This window comes from Rhincodon typus, chromosome 4, assembly GCF_021869965.1.
Source record: "Rhincodon typus isolate 14 chromosome 4, sRhiTyp1.1, whole genome shotgun sequence".
Taxonomy (NCBI): domain Eukaryota; kingdom Metazoa; phylum Chordata; class Chondrichthyes; order Orectolobiformes; family Rhincodontidae; genus Rhincodon; species Rhincodon typus.
In genome coordinates, this window is record NC_063335.1 from 70837539 (window position 1) to 70860159 (window position 22621).

General features: G+C 40.3%; 1 protein-coding gene across 1 annotated transcript in view; it reads left to right on the forward strand.

The window, feature by feature from the left end:
- kcnq3 (potassium voltage-gated channel, KQT-like subfamily, member 3) overlaps positions 1-22621 on the forward strand; it is a 416827-nt gene that overhangs the window by 356167 nt on the left and 38039 nt on the right. The window contains exons 10-11 of the mRNA XM_048596129.1: positions 20019-20212; positions 21946-22138. Coding sequence (XP_048452086.1) covers positions 20019-20212; positions 21946-22138 — 387 coding nt within the window. The remainder of the gene's footprint in view (positions 1-20018; positions 20213-21945; positions 22139-22621) is intronic.

The following is a 22621-nucleotide window of genomic DNA, read 5'->3' on the forward strand; positions in this document are numbered from 1 at the left end:
AATGTGTTATTTTAAGGCAAAGAAAAACTTTAATTGAACAATAGAAATTAAAGCGTGATAAAGTGTGAAAATCCATTTTCTCAGGAAAAAAAGGGCACAATTCTGGTGAGGGGGGGTGAAAAACAAATGGTGCCATGCCTCCATCTTGCCGAAAAAGGCCCCACTGGGATGAGTGACAAAACAGCACAAAACTACCATCATAAATTTTTATACCGGGAAGATAAATTTTCATTTAACTGAAGATTTAAGAAGATGAACAAGACCTCAAATACTTCAGTATTAATTTCAAACTTTATTGAAGGCATATCTTTTCCATACAGAGATTAAAACAGTTTTTACATTTTAAAACAATAAAGGAAGAAAATTAAGAAAAGATTACAATCAATTATAATTTGAAGCTCATTAGAAGACATTAGTCTAATTCAACATTCAATAAAAATTAATTACAATTTTCACAAACGTGTGAAAGGTGAAGAATCGTAATTAACTTTGCAACAAATGAATTTAAATTATAACTCAACCTAGAAGAACGCCAGTGGGGATCCAGCAGAATTAAAATAAATTTGAAGCTTCCAGTCAGAAATAACTTAAAGCAATAAAGTTAAACTAAAACCTCACGACAAAGGAGGATAATCTTATTCCTTTCAAAGGGCCATGGTTATAAATATATCAGAAAAAGAATTAGGTTGGTCATCATAGAAGGAATATTTCATGAGATACTCAATTTCTTCAGGTTTATATACCAAAAAACAGGCAGAACAAGTTACCATACTAATTTATAACATAAGAGCAGGAGTAGGCCCTTCAGCCCTTTAAGCCTGCTGCACAATTCAGTAAGTTCATGGCTGATCGTCCAACTCAGTACCCTGTTCCCACTTCCTCCCCATATCCTTTGATTTCTTTAGTCATAAGGACAGACATTTGCATCTTTCTTGAAACTGTCTTTAATGTTTTGGTTTCAACAATTTCCTGTTGTAGAAAATTCCACAGTCTCCTGACTTCCTTCATTAAAAAAAAATTCTTCCCCCTCTGTCTTATCCTTAGACTGTGACCCCCTTCAAGTCCCTCATTGTCTGGAATTCATTCCATAAACCTCTCTGCATTTCCACTCCCTATTCTCCTTTAAGACCTACTTCAAAGCCCACCTCTTAAATCAGACTCCTGGTCACCATTCTAATATGTGCTTCTTTAGCTCAGGTCATTTTTTTGCTAATGCCTTTGTGAAACCTCTTGAGTTATTTTTCTACATTTTAGGAGCAATATACATGCTGGACATTGTAAGTTATTTTAAACAATCTACTAATAGACTTAGGTTTCCACAATTGGCCTTGACATCATTCATGATGAAAAACATCCTATAATATTGAATTGATACACTTTTGGTGATCTTCAGATTTTCAGACTAAAGAAGTTGGAAACTAATTTCATCAAAAGTGGATCCCAAGAGTGCAGGGATGCTGGTGGGATGTTGTGGGCAATTTTACAGGCAGCAGCCAAGTAAGGAGGTTGTTGCCCAGCCTACTTTCAAGTGAAGAAGCCAGCCCATGTGCTATGCTAGCCTCCATCAACAGCGTCATCAATAGGAGTGACTGCTGCTGTGGTTGCAGGGAGAGAAAGAAGACACCTCCTTGTTAAAGCAACCTCAAATGTCAGTTAATCTTTTTTACTGTGGACATCATGGGAAACATTTGGCATTCCCCCATATACTATGGTGTCTCTGTGACATTGTCGATTGGTGGACCTTCAGGTTAGTTGGTTAGAAAATGCCATTTGAGCAAGTGGGTCCCCATGCAGGGGGGATGGGAGAGGCATCAATCAGGTTGAGGCAGCAAGCGAGGTTGATCGCCAAGTAGGGATGGGACGGTCAAATCAACGGGCTGCTGATGCTGGGGTGGGGAATTTTCAGTAGCCTGGGAGGTGGGTGGTGGTGGGAAGTCAGAAAACTTGTGGTGGGAGTGGTCTGAGGCCTGGTGGTAGAATTAGATACCTTAGTTTGGGGCTGGGGCAAGCATAATGTGTTGGGAGGATGTAACCTAGGGATCACAGTCATAAACCATGGTCCAAGGAGGTGGATAGATGATCAGTGATACCTTCACTCGAATTCAGAAGATAGACGTAAAGACACTCATCTCCTGGATTCCCTTTGTGCTCCTGTCAATGAACCTACTGGGTTCCCTGATTTGACAGCAGTTACATTTTCAAATTGAATAGTAATAACCCTCATAAGCCTCGTGACCAAATCTAAAGTGCCGTCCTGGACCTTTGGTGCAGATGGGCCACTTTCCCACCATCCAGCTTCAATAAATGTCGGAAATAAGAGGGTTGAGGTGAGAACCAGGTTTCTCAAACCTTAAACCCTGATCAATCCCAAACCACCCCACTGTGTGACACCTACTGGGGTTCTTACTCTGCATTGCATGTTTACTCACTGTGAATTACATGCAGTGGATTTAACAGAACTTGGTTGCAGTTTGTGAGTCTTTGCTCTACTTTGTTTGCTGTGGTATCACCCTTGTGAAAAATCAATTAGAGATCTTGCTTTCTACTTTAAATAAATACCACATTGAAAAATTGTACATACCCATGTAAAAATGGATATTTTGATTTTTGAGACCACGATTTTAAGCAAAAAGTAGGGGGTTGACATTTGAAGGAAGAATACGCGCAAGGGTTCAAAGCATGTTGGGTCACAGAACTGCCAAGCCATCAATAATAACACTGACTCTGGTTCTGCAGGCATTTTTGCCATCTAAATAACAAGAGAACAATTGTGAAGTCTCACAGGTCTGTTCACTCCAGCACCTCTCTCAAGACTAGTACAAGATATATGAAGAATATGGAATTTTTGGAAAAAAAATCAAGGGTTGACTGTTACACTAGATTGATTATTACTTGAGTAAATACAGCAAATTACACCAAACTACAATACTGTTACCTCCATACAAAAGTACCAGAGCAAGGACATGTTACTTTCAAATCACCAGAGGATGAAAGCAGTATGAAATCATTCTTTCATGGAGCCAGTACAAGTTTTAAAGCCATTCCATTTACTTTGCACATTAAATTCTGCATAAGGTTATTACAAAAACTAATGTACTAATTCCTCATGAGCAGAATAATGACAGCACAGAAATACGCCAAACCTTTTATCATGCTTGCTTTTCAACCAAAGTGATTTCCTCTAATCCCGTCACCACTTTCTTTTCTGTATGTTTTTATATTCTTTATTAAATATTTACTATTGAAGTTTCATTTGCGCCTCACGTGGAAGCAGAGGGAGGTGATGGCGTTGTGCTATTATTGCTAGCCTATGAATCCAGAGACCCTGGTAATATTTTGGGGACTGGATTCAAATCCTGCCAAGGCAGATGGTAGAATTTGAGTTCAATAAATATCTGGAATTAGGAGTCTAATGATGACTACAAAACTGTTTTCTATTGTCAGGGAAAACCCATCTGGTTTACTAATGTCCTTTAGGAAAGAAAACTGCCATCCTTACCTGGCCTACATGTGACACCAGACCCACAGCAATGTGGTTGACACTTAATGTAATTAGAAATGGGTAATAAATGGCCAATGACACCCACATTCTGTGAATGAATTTAAAAGTAAACACTACCTAGCTGAGATTGGTACATTTCACCATGGAGCCTGTGGACAGAATCTTTGCTCTATGCACTGGATGGCTATCTGAAATTCTCAATGGATTGACTTTGAGACAATATGTGTACTTTGGTTATTACTTACAAATAATAAGCACACTCATTTTGATTACTTATCCCAATGTGTCATGCTAAAATGTACTTGACAGCACCATTACCCAGTGACTGAGAATGACAAACTTAAAAAATATGTGAAGGCAAGTGTGGCAGCTGCATGAACAGCTGACATTTCAGTCTCTGGATTGCATTTATTACAAGGCTTGCTGTGAATTGTATTAAGTGGACTTATTTACTATTGTGTCCGTTAGACATAAATATAAACATCACAGGCTGACCTTTAAGGCTGTGCTCCTCATAAACTGCGTACATAAATCACATTTTCATGTCATAACAAACAAAGATAATTATTGCTCTCATTTCATATTACCATACTCTTCAACCTAGCTGGTATTGTGCCTTTCCACAAAACATTTTATGCTTTCTCATTCAGGACAACTTTATTGTTGTTGCTTCATTTTTTTCCTATTCAGTATTGAATGCAACTCACTCAATAATAATCCTTGTAATTTAAGGAGGTTAATATGATCAGTGATATTAAAAATGCAAAAGTTACCATTCAGCCTTTGTAAGAGCATAAAGGATTATGATCTGTTGAAAAATCCTTGAGAAATTGATCTAGCTCGAAAATCTACACTAATAATTTTGTTTCTAAGGTGTATGGTAATGTCAGGAAATTTCCCGCACCCACTTTGGGAGAATCTCCTGAATGGGATGGTTTTCATTCTAGGGGGTGAGAGAGATGAGGGCAGGATAGAGTCAGCCCCATTACCCTTGTACTGCCAATGTTTTAAATCTCTTCATTACATTCTAAATTACAAGGACTATTACTGAGTGGCCATAGGGACTGCTGAATTAAGGAGCAAGCTGTTTATAAGGCCTGACTCAGTTTTCCAGGACTTTTGCCCAATTATTTCATGAAATTGTACACCCCCTAGACCTTATCTCTCACACTCCATCTCCCCATCTAATCTACTTCTCATTCCACTTCTGTAATTCCATGCTGACTTAGTGCCAACTCATGCCAATCCACCCTTCCTGTCAACACACCCAGTATCCACCAGTGGAAACCCTTAGTAGATGAAACAAAAGAAAGGTGTAAATATCTATTACAACCTTCAATATATTAAAGAAAGATTCTTGAAAGCGCATGTAAAACTTCTAAATCTCCTCAAGTGCTTGGTCCATGATGAAAATAAATGTACATTTATAACTACACATCAAAAAATGTTAAACCTTTAACAATCTCTTTGAATTGTGAATCAAATTGTAAACTTCAGGACCTTTTGCTGATATAGTTATATTGTGTGGAAAGCAGACAAACATTCATCAATTGGACAGCAAAGTGACTCAGTGTTTAGCACCTGGGTTTGATTCCAGCCTCCAACTGTCTGTGTGGAGTTTGCACGTTCTCCCAGTGTCTACGTGGGTTTCCTCCGGGTGCTCCAGTTTCCTGCCTTAGTCCAAAGATGTGCAGGTTAGGTGGATTGGCCATGCTAAATTGCCTATAGTATCTAGGAATGGGTAGGCTAGGTGGATTAGCCAACAAAGATATGGTTTGTCCAGACTCAGCACTGAGTTGAAATGGCCTTACTAAATTCAGATTTCCCTTGTGTAAGCCATGACGTGCCCCCTTTGCCCTAGCAGTGAAAGTGGGAAATGAGCATAGGAGTTCTACATCCAGGCCCTGCCCAGCATTTTTGAAAGTTTGAAGAGTCTTCATGACTCCACAAAAACCTGGGGCTTGGTGCTATTTAAATAGGTAAAAACATTAGAATTTACGTTTATTTGCAAAATTATCCAAGGTTAATTCTCCACATTGTTACACTGGGTGTAATTAGTTGCCATCCAGTGGACCCCTGTTCAACTAAATTTTTACACTGCTGTTCTGTAGTACAAATTCCTAAATCATGAAGTTGTGTCCATGCTTTTTTAATACATAAAACCTCTCTCTCTCACTCACACATACACACTTGCTTTCCAGCAAAGCTGATTCCAATCCTTGTGCTTCCTTTTACAACGAAGAGTTTCTTGTATTATTCACTATGAATGTGTTTGCTTAACTACAGATTTAATATTTTATGATTACAATTAACCTAAGCAGTGTTGTTTTAACATAATATGTATTTTTTTTGATATTGTTGTTATCTTGCTGCTGTTATGGTGTTATTGTGGCAATCCCCTGTAAAGTAACATAGTGTTTTTCAGGTTGTAAACCCATTCCAACTCATTGATAAAAGAACAATCTCTTACCATCTAAGCAACAGGACACAAGCTTTCATCTGTCTGCAAACAATAAATATGTCCCCCTCATTTTACAGGAAACACATATTTAGTAAGCAATCAAACTTCGCACCAAGCATCTCAAAAAGATTTAGGTACAAATGACCCCATGACCTAATACATTTTTTCTAGAAGGTTTGTAGCTTGGGTTGTGGATGAGGTTATAAACATGCTCGCCGAGCTGGTGGGTTTGTTTGCAGCTGTTTCATCACTCTGTTAGGTAACATCGTCAGTGCGCCTCCGGTGAAGCATTGGTGTTCTGTCCCGCTTGTTATTTATATACCTCAGTTTTTTGGGGTGTTTGGTACCCCTTCCAGTTCTGTTTCTCTGTGGTTTGTACACCGGGTCTAATTCAATGTGTTTGTTGATGGAGTTCTGCTTAGAGTACCAAGCCTCCAGGAATTCCCTGATGTGCTTCTGTTTGGCTTGTGCTATTATGGATGTGTTGTCCCAATTGAATTCGTGACCCTCGTTGTCCGTATGTAGTGAGACAAGTGAGAATTGGTTGTGTCTCTTGGTGGCTAGTTGGTGTTCTTGTATCCATATGGTCAATTTTCTTCTGGTTTGGCCTATGTGGTATTTCTCACAATCCTTGCATAGTATTTTGTATATTACACCGGTTTTGCTAGTTTTGGGTATGGGATCCTTTACATTTGTCAGTAGCTGTCGTAGGGTGGTTGTCGGTTTGTGGGGTACCCTGATACCGAGGGGTCTGAGTATTCTTGTGGTCATCTCTGAAATGTCCTTGATGCACAATAGGGTGATTAGTGAGTCTGGTCGTGTTGTGTCTTCCTGTTGTGGTCTGTCTCGGAGGTAACGGCGGATTGTGCTTTTCAGGTAACCATTCCTTTTGAAGACTCCATGTAGGCTTGCCAAAGAACTACAACAGAAATTGAAATACTTAGTTGACAACACTGTCCACTCCATCCACTCATCCCAAGAATTCCTCAACATCATTAAGGACACCAGGATACATGAGGACGAGATGATGATAACTTTAGACGTAACGACACTGTTTACATCCGTAAACATCGACCTAGCCAAAGACACAATTGCCACACTACTGGACAAATCAAGTAGGCAGGCACTCCAGGACATCAACAACATGAATAAGGACACCACCATGAAACTACTAGATCTGTGCCTGACAACCACTTTCAACATCAACAACGGCATATATAAACAAATCAATGGAACACCAACGGGGATCCCCAATATCAGGACTGATTGCAGAAGCATGATGCAAAGGTTAGAATGGACAGTGCTCCCCACTATACAACCCAAACTTTGGGTCCGATATGTAGATGACACCTTCGTGATTATCAAACGCACAAAACCAGAAGAAACCCGCCGACACATAAATAATATCCTCACTGGAATAAAATTCACAAAAGAAGAAGAGAACAACAACCAACTACCCTTCCTGGACATAATGGTAGAATGCAAAAACAACGAGCAACTCCAGGCTAGCATATATAGCAAGACCACACATACGGTCCAAATACTCAATTACACTAGCAACCACCCCAATGCCCACAAACAGAGCTGCATCAGGACACTATTTAAAAGAGCTACAACACATTGCAGCAACCCAAAGCTGTGCAAAGCAGAACAGGAGCACCTACACAAATGAAATGGATACCTGAAAAGCACAATCCGCCGTTACCTCCGAGACTGACCACAACAGGAAGACACAACATGACTAGACTCACTAATCACCCTACTGGACATCAAGGACATTTCAGAGATGACCACAAGACTACTCAGACCCCTAGGTATCAGGGTACCCCACAAACCAACAACCACCCTACGAGAGCTACTGACGAACGTAAAGAATCCCATACCCAAAACCAGCAAAACTGGTGTAATACATAAAATACTATGCAAAGACTGTGAGAAACACTACATAGGCCAAACCGGAAGAAAATTGACTATACAGATACAAGAACACCTTCTCACTTGTCTCACTACACACAGGCAACAAGGGACATGAATTTGACTGGAACAAAACATCCATAATAGCACAAGCCAAACAGGGGCACGCCAGGGAATTCCTGGAGATCTGGTATTCTAAGCAGAACTCCATCAATAAACACATTGAATTAGACCCAGTGTACGAACCACTGAGAAACAGAACCAGAAGTGGTACCAAATACCCCAACAAACTGAGGCATACAAATTTCAAGCAGGACAGAACACTGACATTTCACCAGAGGCACACTGACGACGTTACCTAGCAGGGTGACGAAATGTTTGCAACCAAACCCACCAGCTTGGTGAGCATGTCTACAACCTCACTTTTTTACTAGCTGTCTATCTGATCGAGAAATCTGCTTGTTGATTCCACGCAGAACTTTTCTTTACATTTCTAAAATACATCAGTTGTTTTCAATTTGCTCCTTTTTAGACCATTGATCAAATTAAAATGATATAAAGCAAATGCATAGATAATGTCAAGGAATGATTGTTCTCATGGGGCTATATTTTCCTCTTTTTATGAGCAAATTGTTTACCTTAGTTTCATAGGTATTAACTGATTTAAATCAAAAATGATGGCCTTGTGTCGACTTTTATTGTACGAGGGTTTGTCCAATTTGAATGTCACAATGGAAGCAGATGATAGCATTGTTCAACGACACTGAACCTGTAATATTACTTCACTGACGCCTCTGAAGGAGGTGAATTTCCATTTGAGAAGTGTAATTGACAATATAATTCTGCAATCCAGCTGCGAACTATACAAAGCTTACAAATAATGATTCTGTGGAAAAACAAAAATGTGAATTTACCCCTTGGGTTAAATATTTGCAAGAGGTGGTGTTTCTCAGTGAGCTGAAACCAGATCAACATGATCGTTTTCAAGTTTTCACCTGGCAGGATGGCTGCAATGAATCTGAAATTCATTTTCAATCTCTTATATTTTTTCCATTGGAATAGAAAATTGATTGGAATGTAAAACAGTCTGCTGAAATGCTACCACCCACTTTTTGTCAAGCAATAAAGGTTAAAATTATTCATAAGACCTGGGTTATACCCGCATTATATAACTTGATAATTTCAAATCCATAACAGTTAATGATATTGAGATCCAAGACCTGATTTTGAGAAGGTCATCACAGTTCAACTTTTAATTCAATGAAATTAAACAACAGCTTGATGTCTTGAGTGAGAAGTAGAAATTCAGTTTTATCAGCACATAGGTCTACAATAATTGGATCTTTGTTCTAATTTTATCCTATAATTGTGTGTCCATTAGAGATTACTTTCATCTTTGTTGTGGTTGCAATGTGGGAATGGTCATCTGTTACACACAACCTCTGATTTTCCTGTCATTGAAATGAGTGGAAGGGAATTTTCACAAAACGTACAACAGGTGGAAGACTTGCTACTGGTAACTTTACAACTCCCCTTGTCTTCCCACCTCTCCCCCCTGCAAAAAAAGGCTGGGGGTTACCCACCAGAAATACTACAAATAAAATGGGATCAATGCAACTAATGGTAGCCAATCTCTGGTGGAAAAATTGCTATTTACTAAACTACTACAGTTTCTGCTAGCTATCTATATAATAGCAAATGTTAAAAACTGATGTATTTGAAATCCCAATATACAACCAGAAACACTTATTTTTCAGATGTGAAGTGGGTGTAAATTGATTTTCATCTACAAGAAAGATTTTCCCACCTAAGTGCATATAACTGTGTTAAATATTCGTCTAATTATAATCCATTATTATTGAAATACATTTTCATTTTCAACAACTGTTCTGTATTATAGTAGGACTGTATCCTGATTCAATCTTTATGTGAAATTATGATTACATTCCACATACTGAAGTGCCCTAATATCTTGACCCTGAGTGGAAAAAGAACAAAACTGCGCAATATTTCCAGTATGAAAACAAAAGCAAATTGCTGTGAATGCTTAAAATCTAGGCATTTACATCATTTTCCATTTTTATTCCCTAATTTGAAAGTTGAGTAGTTGTCAAAAGTCAATTAGCATACAGTGCAACGATCTTATTGCAGAGATGGTCTGAAGTGTAATGACCATCTTGTACAAGACTCTCTCAGATTTTTGTGAAGGTTGCATTTCGACCTCCTGCATGGTACGTTCTGATAGGATACAGCCAGTACCCAAAACTATGTCAATGGAGTGGATCTTAAATATTTTTCCAATTTCTCCTGGGATCAGTAAAGTAATGGAAGATGTCAACAATAATGCTAGCAAACAGCATCTGACTCAACAATAATCTGCTCAATGACGCCTAGTTTGGACTTCACCAGGGCCATGACAGCAATGTGGTTGACTCTTAACTGCCCTCCAGGATGGGCAATAAATGCTTACATAGTCAGCAACATCACATGCTGTGAATTAAATTTTTAAAAAAATTTATTTACTGCCAACAGCAGGAAGTACGTTCTTAAAATATTGTTCCTGACTACTTTAACAGCCGTGAAGCTGCTGAATTCTTAAACGATGACACTTAATTAGAGATAGGGTTGCTAAAAGAAACAATTCACTGATAGATGCACTGGAAAATGTGGAACTGTGGCTAGAGAGTGGATCAGCTGAATTGAATCAAGGCATTCAGTAGATATCATAAACCCACAGAATGTGGTTTAGGAACATCATCAATACCCTAAAATTAAATTATATTGATCCACTTATACAGCCTTGTGTATTTTATAGACTTAAATGCACAAGCCAGCTTATGCATTATTGTGTAACCTGCTTAAGGAGCTGAGATCAGTCAATGTTATTGAACTAAAAAGACAGGAAGAATAAAAGCTGATTCTAAAAAGGTTCAGCAAATCTAGTGATGAACTGCAAAACATAGACATCTGATTAATTTCCTATTTCCCCTAACTCACACCTGTATTTCATTTGCATTGATATATTTTACCTTTTGATTTTTGCTGGGATTTCTGTTATTGTCACTTTTCATTTGGCTGCTGCAAGGCATGTGTGACCTGGGTAACTTGAGGTGCCTGTCTGACTGAGACCTTTCACCTGTGCTATTATGAGGAAGGATCTAACCCCTATCCAGTGTCTCCATGTAACAGAAAGGTCAGAACCTGTACAGCAAATTGCCAGCACCAATTATTTGACTTCATGGGAAAGTGCCTTTGAAAACAATTACAGCATCTTTAACAATTCATTTCCATTTCCATTATCTTATTAACTCTGTGTTTATGGAGTTTCCAAAATAATGCTATCCAGAAACATTACTTCCTATTGACGTGACCTTGTCTTTGATTTGATTTGATTTGAATTATTGTAGTTACAAAAACCTAAGTACAGTAAGACGTTTTGTTTATGACCAGTACAGGCATACCATAGCTTAACATTTAAACTTAACATTAAAATTCACCTTATAAATATTTCTAATTAAGTGATCAATTATTTACAGCTTCTATGGCAGTCTTAATATAATTTTAATTCACTGTCCTCTCCACCACTTGCTGATAACCTGCTGCATTTGTTTGTCTATTTTTGTAACTATTATTGTCACATATTTCCAAAGTTTTAACTTGATTACTTGGCCTATATATTAATTTTTCGATGTAACGTTTACTTTCAAACTTTGAACTGTAATGATTCGTGGACAAAAATCCCATTAAAGAAATGTAACATTGTTAATGTCACAAATTAAAGCATTCAAAATGCTTTCTTGCTATCTGAAATTTATAGGAGGGAAGTAAGGTTTTCAACAAAACAAAAGTACAACTAAAGGTAGGACTTATACAATTAACACTAGGACCTTGGGTTGTGTTGTAGGACAGAGAGACCTAGGGGTTCAGGTACATAATTCTTTGAAGTTTGCGTCAAAGGTAGACAGGGTGATTAAGAAGGCATTAAGCATGCTTGCCTTCATTGCTCAGACCTTTGAGTATAGGAGTTGGTAAGTCATGTTGAGGTTGTACAGGACATTGGTGAGACCTGTTCTGGATTACTGTGTCCAGTTCTGGTTGCCCAGTTACAGGAAGGATATTATTAAACTGGAGCGGGTTCAGAAGAGATTTACCAGGATATCGCTGGAAATGGAGAGTTTGAGTTATAAAAATAGGCTGGAGAGGCTGGGACTTCTTTTCACTGGAGGTTGAGGGGTGAGCGTTTTTATAAACCATGAGGGGTACGGATAATATGAATTGCAGGTGTCTTTTCCCTAGGGTGAGGGATTTTAAGACCAGGCATATTTTTAAAGTGAGAGGAAAAAGATTAAAAAAACATGATGGGCAACCTTTTTACACAGAGATTGGTTCATATACGGAATGAATTTCCAGAGGAAGTGGTGGATGCAGATACAGTTACAACGTTTAAAAGACATTTGAATAAATACAAGAATAAGAAAGGTTTGGAGGGATGTGGGCCAAGCACAATCAGGTGGGACTAGTTTAGTTTGGGATTATGGTCGGCGTGGAGTGCTTGGACCGAAGGATCTGTTTCCATGCTATATGACTCTATGACTCAGCTCCTGACCTCACTATAGCCTTGGTTCAAACATGGACAAAAATGCTGAATCCAGAGGTGACGTGAAAGTGACAGTTCTTGATGTCAAGACTGCATTTGACTGAGTGTAGCATCAAAGAGCCCTAGCAAAACTGGAATTAATGGGTATCGGGGGCAATGTCCAGTTGAAGTCATACCTGACACATAGGAAGATGGTTGTGGTTGTTGGAGGTCAGTCATCTAAGCTCCAAGACATCTCTGCAAGAGTTCCTCAGGGTACTGTCCGAGGCCCAACATCTTCAGCTGCTTCATCAATGACCTTCCCTCCACCATAAGGTCAGAGTGAGGATATTTGCCGATAATTGCGCAATGCTCAGCACCATGCATGACTCCTCAGACACCGAAGTAATCCATGTTCAAATGCACCAAGATCTGGACAATATCCAGGCTTGGGCTTTCAAGTGGCAAGTAACATTCGCATCACACAAATGCCAAGCAGTGACCATCTCCAATATGAGACAATCTAGCCACTGCCCCTTGACATTCAATGGCATTATCATCATTGAATCCCCCAGTATCACCATTCTGGGGGTTACTATTGACTAGAAACTCAACTGGACGTGCCATTTAAATAGGTTAGGGAGGTAGGGACAAGCTGGGCTGGTATGGGATGCGCTTGGGGGAGGGGAGATTTTGAATCTTGTGAAGTCCACATTGATACCATTGGGCTGCAGGGTTCCCAAGTGAAATATGAGGTGCTGTTCCTGCAATCTTCAGGTGGCATTGTTGTGGCACTGCAGGAGGCCCAGGATGGACATGTCATCTAAGGAGTGGGAGGGGGAGTTTAAATGGTTCGCGACTGGGAGGTACAGCTGTTTGTTGCGAACCGAGCAGAGGTGTGCCGCAAAGCGATCCCCAAGCCTCTGCTTGGTTTCACCGACGTAGAGGAGGCCACATCTGGAACAGCGGATACAGTATACCACATTAGCAGATGTGCAAGTGAACATCTGCTTGATGTGGAAGGTCTTCTTGGGGCCTGGAATGGGGGTGAGGGGGTAGGTGTAGGGGCAGGTGTAGCACTTCCTGCGGTTGCAGGGAAAAGTGCCGGGTGAGGTGGGGCTGGAGGGGAGTGTGGAGCGGACAAGGGAGTCACGGAGAGAGTGGTCCCTCCGGAAAGCAGATAAGGGTGGGGAGGGAAAAATGTCTTTGGTGGTGGGGTTGGATTGCAGATGGCGGAAGTGTCGGAGGATTATGCGTTGGATCCGGAGGTTGGTGGGGTGGTACGTGAGGACGAGGGGGATTCTGTTTTGGTTGTTATTGCGGGGAGGGGATGTGAGGGATGAGTTGCGGGAAATGCGGGAGACACAGTTGAGGGCGTTCTCGACCACTGAGGGGGGGAAGTTGCGGTCCTTGGAAAACAAGGACATCTGAGATGTACGGGAGTGGAATGCCTCATCCTGGAAGCAGATGCGGCGGAGGCGAAGGAATTGGAAATAGGGGATAGCATTTTTGCAGGAAGGTGGGTGGGAGAAGGTGTATCCTAGGTAGCTGTGGGAGTCAGTAGGCTTGAAATGGATATCAGTTTCCAGGTGGTTGTCAGAGATGGAAATAGAGAGGTCCAGGAAGGAGAGAGAGGTATCAGAGATGGTCCAGGTGAACTTAAGGTTGGGGTGGAAGGTGTTGGCGAAGTGGATGAACTGTTCGAGCTCCTCGTGGGAGCACAAGACGGCGCCGATACAGTCAATGATGTAACGGAGGAAGAGGTGGGGTTTAGGACCAGTGTAGCTACAGAAGAGGGATTGTTCCACGTAACCTACAAGGAGGCAGGCATAGCTTGGGCCCATGTGGGTACCCATGGCCACCACCTTTGTCTGTAGGAAGTGGGAGGAATTGAAAGAGAAGTTGTTAAGGGTGAGGACGAGTTCGGCTAAGCGGATGAGGGTGTCAATGAAGGGAGATTGATCAGGCCTGCAGGACAGGAAGAAGCAGAGGGCCTTTAGGCCATCTGCATGGGGAATGCAAGTGTATAGGGACTGGATGTCCAAAGTAAAGATGAGGTGTTGGGGACCGGGGAATTGGAAGTTTTGGAGGAGGTGGAGGGCATGGGTGGTGTCACGGACATAAGTGGGGAGTTGCTGGACCAAGAGGGAGAAAATGGAGTCCAGATAAGTAGAGATAAGTTCGGTGGGGCAGGAGCAGGCGGAGACAATGGGTCGACCAGGGCAGTCAGGTTTGTGGATTTTGGGAAGGAGATAGAAACGGGCTGTGCAGGGTTGGGGAACGATGAGGTTGGAGGCTGTGGGTGGGAGGTCACCTGAAGTGATGAGGTTGTGGATGGTTTGGGAGATGATGTTTTGGTGGTCGGGGGTGGGGTCATGATCAAGGGGGCAGTATTTTAACAGAGTCAGGCTGGGTCATAGAGTCATAGAGATGTACAGCACGGAAACAGACCCTTTGGTTCAACTTGTCCATGCTGAACAGCTATTTTAAATTAATTTAGTCCTATTTGTCAGCATTTGGTCCATTTTCATCTAAAGCCTTCCTATTCATATACCCATCCAATAAACGTTAAATGTTGTAATTGTACCAGCTTCCACCACTTCCTCTGGCAGTTCATTCCATACACGCACCACCCTGTGCATTAAAGAATTGCCCCTTAGGTTCCTTCTAAATATTTCCCCTCTGACCTTAAACCTATACCCTGTAGTTTTGGACTCCCTTACCCTTGGAAAAAGACCTTGGCTATTCGCCCTATCCATGGCCCTCATGATTTTATAAACTTCTATAAGGTCACCCTTCAGCCTCTGATTCTCCAGGGAAAATAGCCCCAGCCTATTTGGCTTCTCCCTATAGCTCAAATCCTCCAACCCCAGCAGTATCCTTGTAAATCTTTTCTGAACCCTTTCAAGTTTAACAACATCTTTCCTATAGCAGGAAGAATGGAATTGAATGCAGAATTCCAAAAGTGGCATAACCAATGACCTGTACAACCGCAACATGACCTCCCAACTCCTATACTCAATGCACTGACCAATAAAAACAAGCACCACAAAGGCCTTCTTCACTAATCTGTCTACCTGCAACTCCACTTTCAAGGAACCAATGTTTCTTTGTTCAGCAACACTCCCCAGGACCTTACCATTATGTGTATAAGTTCTGCTGTCCTACCATAATGTAGCACCTCATTTTTATCTAGATTAAACTCCATCTGTCACTCCTTGGTCCATTGGCCCAGCTGATCAGAGACCTGTTGTACTCTGAGGTAACCTTCTTTGCTGTCCATTACGCCACCAAATTCGGTGCATTCTGCAAACTTACTAACTATATTTCCAATGTTCACATCCACATCATTTACGTAAATGATGGTCTGGTTTAATTAGATACATTTGGAACAACAACTTTCATTTCTAATACTGATGACTTTTAAAAATGTATTCATTTTCAGGACATTAGAGTTCACAATTATTCCCCATCTCTAACTGTCCAGAAAAATTGTGCTGAGCTTTCTTTGTGAACCAGTGAATATTGGTTTGATGAAATGTAATGATTTGATTGGCCAATTAGATGGCAGTTAAGAATCAACTATGTTGGTGTGGCAATGGAATTTATTATAGACCAGAACAGATAATGATGGGAGGTTTCTATCCCTTACATGCTGTTTTCCAATTCATGCTCAAAGGAATAATCTTAAATCTAGAGACTTGCACACTGCAGTGATCTAGTATTACAGTGCACTGCTTTTCAATGGAGTTGTCAACAGGAATTTTAATGATTGATTTCTTTCTAAAATTTGGTTAAGATTTGAATTCAGTCCAACCTAAACTTCAATTATAGCTGAGACATGTTGTTTGCAGGCATCCTCAGGTGTCATGAGCCACCATGTGTTCAGAAATTGTCTGCCCCCTGCCTGAGCACAATCTCTCTTCACACTTGCAGGGCAGCTGGAGTCCCTCATACGTGTTGGTGGCTATCCCACAGGCAGAGAGAGTTCAGGATATTGGATAAGTGGCCATTTAGAAGAAAAGAAAGAGGCAGGAAGTACAGTCATGTTAAGGACTTGTATCATTCTCAAACTGTACTCAGTGATGGATAATATTGGGAGTGAAGACAACTTGAAACGTTGCAGTCAAATCTGGCACCCACAGGCAAGAGACTGCACAGAAGCATAGCAGAGTGTGGCAATGCTGTCATTAGAGGAGATCTCATGTATTGGGGGATAGGCAGACATTTTTTTGTGACCATCATAGTAAGCCTAATATATTGTGGTGCCTCCCTAGTGCCAGACACAAGGGCATGAAAAATATTCTGCAGTGGGAAAGGAGTGAGCCAGAGTTGTGATACACAATAGTACCAATGACATAGAGATCTAGGGAGACAATTCAAATGTAGGATGTCAAAAATAATAATCATCGAATTGTTCCTAATGCCATGTGCTAAACAGAGTAGAAATAGAATATTAGGGAGAAACAGTGGGCAGTATGAAATAAGGTACACATAGAGGACTTCAGATTCTGGTGGAATTGGAGCAGTAAGTATCTATTCAATGTGACTGCATTCCAGCAGGTCTGGGATCACCAACCTCATGGGGAAGTTTACTTGTGTCATTTAAGATGGTTTGAGTTTAATTAGCAGAATTAGTAGATTACTAGAAGAGAGGAATAATGTATGAAAGGATGCAAATGTTGAATAGTACTGGAGTAGGAACTGTTCTGTGTTAGGCAGAAACAGACAGTGAAGGACTAAAATAAATTAAGTGGTGAATTGTTGAGTTGGGGAATATCCTTTAATAGCATTGATTTTTCTTTGCACATGTGCAATGGAAAGAAGCAAAATAGCCTTTGCTCAGTGATCAAATGAAGAATGGATTCAGCTTTCTAGTCTGAAACAAGAGAGTTTACCTGTATTTTAATATCAATGACAATCTCTGGTCTCACTAACAGTCCTTGTGTTGTGATGTTGATAGATAATGTTTTTAATATGTGTATCTAATAGGTAGAGGTTTTCATTTTTGACCTACCAAGAGAGACTATGCTGTAAAGAATACACTTACAGTTGGCTGTGAAAACAATTACAACTGGTGATAGTTATATCATAAAATTAGTGTAGTGCCTTCCTATAACCCATTTTGCCATTTGAATGAGAAACATTGTCAGCCCAAAAGAGCGGAATGAGGCCATTCACAAATCAAATTATTTATTACTTGAAATCAGTGGATATTAATTCTCACTGGAAAATTTTAACCTCCATGTTGGGAGATGCTCGGCAGAGTGAGAGGTCAGGTCAGGAGGGTGCAGAGGAGGGGGAAGGGTTGGAGGAGATGATTGTGGAAGTTTCAAACCTTTGTGTCCCTGATCTCAACCAGCCTTGCACTTGTAAACTTCCTGATTTAACAAAGGTGAGTAGGGGCAAATGACTGACCAATCTAAGTGAGGTGGGATGCATAGTGTTGCTTAAATGTGCCAATGAGTTTGTTCCTGTAATGTTTACATACTTTCAGGTTTAAGTGCTGGAGGCTGGGTTTTCCAGGGATCAAGAAACTGAGCAGCTGAAGGGAGCTGAGGAAATCTGAATCCTGTATGTTCATGCCTTTCCAGCTCTGCTTTTGGGCAAAATGCCATAAAAGTGCTTTCCTACTGGACTTCCATGTGAACCTGCTTCCCTCCCGACATTATTGAGCCTCCTCCAACAAAACCCAACCCCCCACACACAAGTAGCTTTCATGATTTCTTTCACAAATATCCCTTGTACCCCTCCACTCCCTGGCTGTAGCCTCCCCGTGCATGCCATTCCTTGCAATTGCCTCTCAATCTGGCAGACAGGAAATGAAGATTGTTTTCCAAAAGTGCCACCACACTGCCTGCATTTTGGGTTTCCTAACCACTTCAACCCTGTCCCAGCCACCTCCGTTCCTCCCTATAAATATTGAATTTTTGTAACAAGATAACAGATGGAGTTTTTAAAAAAATGCCCCATTGCATAACCTTCAATTGATCTTTTTTCATTCCCAGGTACATTCACTTTCTTTCTCTCTCTCTCTTCCTATCTCCAACAATCACTCAACTGTCTTTCTAGTAACTGAAGTAAAAGGAGCAGCTGTATAATCTACTGTCCTCAGTTTTCTTTCATCACATTGAATAAAATATACCTCGTTGCATCTTATATTTCAGCAGCTTCTCATTTTCAACTGGTACATCAGCATTGCCATTGCAAACCTGTGAAAAAGAGTGCCAGCTAGTTCAAGAATGTCATTTGTTTTATAACATGGAATGCAATATTTTAAGAATGTGGTTATTTTCTGCATTCAGAAGGGCTTTTATGTCCTAAAATATGAATTCACCAGGTGGTGGGCAGTCGCAGTTTTCACAATAATTAATCCAAATATTGAGTGCCCAGGGCAATATTTATTAAACACAGATTGGCTTCAGTTGCTAGAAATAATGCACATTATCAATGTGTCTCTATCTTTTATGCTGTTTTTAAACTAAATCCACGAATGGATGTAATTTGCTTCAATATTTATGCATACATTCCTATACAGAATACCTTTCAGTATTATGGACTGGGGAAAGACATAACAGAAAAAGAACAAAAATGCTTTAAAATTTTCAGGGCCTGTGCAGTTTTATTTTGAATATAAGCTCAGGATACTTTAGCTACATCATATTGGAATTTTTCCAAAGAATGACCTGTAAGTAAAAATAAGTTTGATTGGTCACAAATTCTATTGAGAAAGCAGAAATAGCAACTGTGCCTCAACTCTCCAGAAAACACTCTACCTCACCTCTTTTCAAAGAATGATGGACACTTGTAGTGTATTGACTTCAGAAAATCAGAGTCACCACAGTTTTAAGAAACGTGGCAGCCACTTAGAGCAGGGTGAGGTCCCACAAACATAAATATGGGAATGATAAGTTAGTCTTGTTTTTAGTGATTTTAATTGAAGAATAAATATTGCCCTGGGCACTCAGTAAAGCTCTTCAGTTCTTCATAATAATAGTATACAGTTGACTGAAAAGGGTAGATAGACCCACAGCTTCTCGTCTCCTCCAAAAGCCATTACATCTGCCAGTGTAGAACTCCATCACTGTCAAATTAGAGTGTCAAATGTGTTGATTTGCTGGAGCCTTTGGTGTTGGACTTGAACCTATATCCACCTGGCTCAGTGCTTAGAGTTCTACCACTGAGCCACAGCTAGTCTTTTTGCAATCTTTGATGAGAAATCAGTATTTATTCACCCTCCTAGCCAGATTGTTATCAACTTGTTGTCTTTCCGACTGATCTTCTCTGTCTTTGGGCTGTATCCCCACTTATTATTTACTCCTTACCCCCTCTCCCGACCCTATCTTCTGCATATAAACCGATGTTTTCCTAGCTACCATCATTTCTGAGGAAGGGTCACCAGACCTGAAACGTTAACTCTGATTTCTCTTCACAGATGCTGCCAGACCTGCTGAGCTTTTCCAGCAACTTTTGTTTTTGTTCCAGTATTACTGAACAGTTTCCATGGGAGAATATTAAATAATAAATACTTCAAAAACATTCCACTGTAATTTTTTTCATCACAGTCAGAAGCTGAGCCTTTTCGAACGTGTTCGTAGTGCTGGACCCAGAGGTGGCAATGTTAAGAGCAAGTTTTTTACACCTCAAAACACCGACGGAGTAGAGGATAGTCCTTCAAAGGATCAGAAGAGTTTGGGTTTCAGTGACCTTCGAGCTGCAGTTCGTATTAAAGCCTTTGGCTTCAGGCAGAGCTCAGAAGGTACTATTTATTTTCCTCATCTCCCAAAATATCATTTTCTATTGGTTAATAGAAACAAGGTTTAAATTAATATTTACTAAGTGCTTATCATATCTCTCAGAAACATTTCAAAGCACTTCAGAGACAAGGGGCTGAATTTTGTCACCTTAACTTTTTAAATGGGAGATTACATAATTTCTGGGTCCATAACCTGGAGATAAGAGTACCGTGCTTTCTGGATCAATGTGCTGGAAGGGAGTCCAAATAACGATCTGCCTCTGGGATCACCATTCAGTTTGAGACAGCAGGCATATTGAGGAGGCAAGGGGGTGAATCAGTGAATCAAAGCACACAATTTAAACCATGGCTAACAGCCTTCTCTGTGGCTGCAGTGAACTATTGCTGAGGAGACAAGCACGCAAGAGGATGGAGCATATTAAATGTAAGAAAAGGCGAAGGCTAGTGTTTTCTGTTGCAAGAGCACCAAGCATGACAGCAGTGTCAATGACACTGTATTGGCAGGTTGTTGCCTCCGGATGACCTGAGGGTTTCCATTTTCGTGTCATTGCCATGGTACTTTGACTTCCTGCTCACCTCGTGTTTTGGCAAGTTACATGCACTACGTGGGCCACGTGCCACTGTAATATTTAATTGGCCTAAGAAAATGGCAATTAATTGTTTCTTAAACAATCTCAGTAGGCTTACCACAGGTGCTTCGTGTGTGTTACCAGTGTCCCTCAGTCCACCTTGGAGAAGAGTGGCCAGATCAGCCCAGAAAAGCTCTTTCTGTTCCAATTTTCCCGCACAGCTACCTCAAAACCAGTCTCTAAGGGCATAGGAACATTATCTCCAAAGGAGTGTCATGAGCTTTCTTATTATGGCAAATACAGCAGCAAATTTGTATCCAGTAGAGGACCACAACAGCAATGGGGTGAATTACCAATTTTAAAAAAAGTTCTGGAAATACTCAAAACATTAACTATGTTTCTCTTTGCCCAGCTGCTGACACACCAACTGAGTATTTCAAGCATTTTCCATTTTTTTTTCAGGTTTCCAGGATTACAGTATTTTGCTTTTACTGAAGTACCAGTTAATATCTTTTGGTGGTTATTGATTAAAGGAAGGAACATTGATCAAGAAAACTTTTGTTTGTTTTCCAAGTGCACTGAGACCTTTTAACATTTATCAAAGCATGTGAATTGACTTACTATTAGACATGAAAATGAAAAGTCTGAATGTGCAGTCAGTGGTCCAATATAGTGAAAAGCTAGATTATGAGTTCAAACACTTCAATTGTTCTCAAATCTACACTCTTGTGGGTCTGAGACATGAATGGTATCAAGCGAGTCGAGCTAGCGAACATACAGACATGGGGATCCTAGCTAAGCTTTTCCTGTGCTAGTTTGAGGCCACTTATGGTTTCCTGACTGGGATTGGCTAATTCAGGAACTAAATAATGAACTTAACCTGGGATCTTCTTGGTTTACAAGTCCCAGCACGGTGGTTAGGTACTTCAACAGAACTATATTTACCAGTAGTCTAAAATGCAGTAAGAGATGATACTTGTGTCATCTCTGTTGTTTCTAACATCCTTGTGAGTTCCTGAGTAGAAAAAACATGACCTCAGCTTTTTTATTTGGAACTTGCACTCTATAATATTGCAAATTTTCAGCTGATGATAAAATTGGATGGAGGTGTTGATTACTATAAACAAAACTGTGGTAATTAACAAAGTCATTGTTGTTGCTGTGTAGATGCTGCTGCTGAGGTGGACCAAGAGCCTGAAGACAAGGGTTACCAAGCTGACCTCATGGAAGATTTGATCCCTACATTGAAAACCGTCATTAGGGCTACAAGGTGGGCCTTGCTACAAAATAGGAAAAATTGGATTGTTTATGGTGTCTGTTACACTGCGAAGCCTCTTGTTTATGGTGTCTTCTCTTTAGAGTACCACATAGGGCATAAATAATTACAAACAACAGTTTTCAGAGAATGCTTGATCTGCACTTAACTATATAAAGCTCGACACCCAATATGGAAAGGGAATGTTCTTGTCAACAGTAATGACGTGTCATTAATAAAAGCTACAGAGTTGCATGTTGCTGCTGGTATCTTGTCAGGAAACAAGTGGAGTTGACATTCTGATAAGATTAGCCATAAGTGCATTGAATGGTAGAGATTGGTGAAGGAACTGATGGCCTATTCCTGCTCCTAATTCATAGGTTCATATCCTTTGCTCAACCTGGATGTGTAACTTCCAAAGAATAAGTAGCGTCTCTTCTTTCTACCAAAGTGTACTATCTTATATTTAACAGTGTTGAACTGCATTTGTCAATTATTTACCCATTCTTCAGTTTCTTGAGTGTCGTCCTGGGATCTGCTTCAAACCTGCACAGTATTGACTATCACCCCCAAAATAGTGTTTTTGAT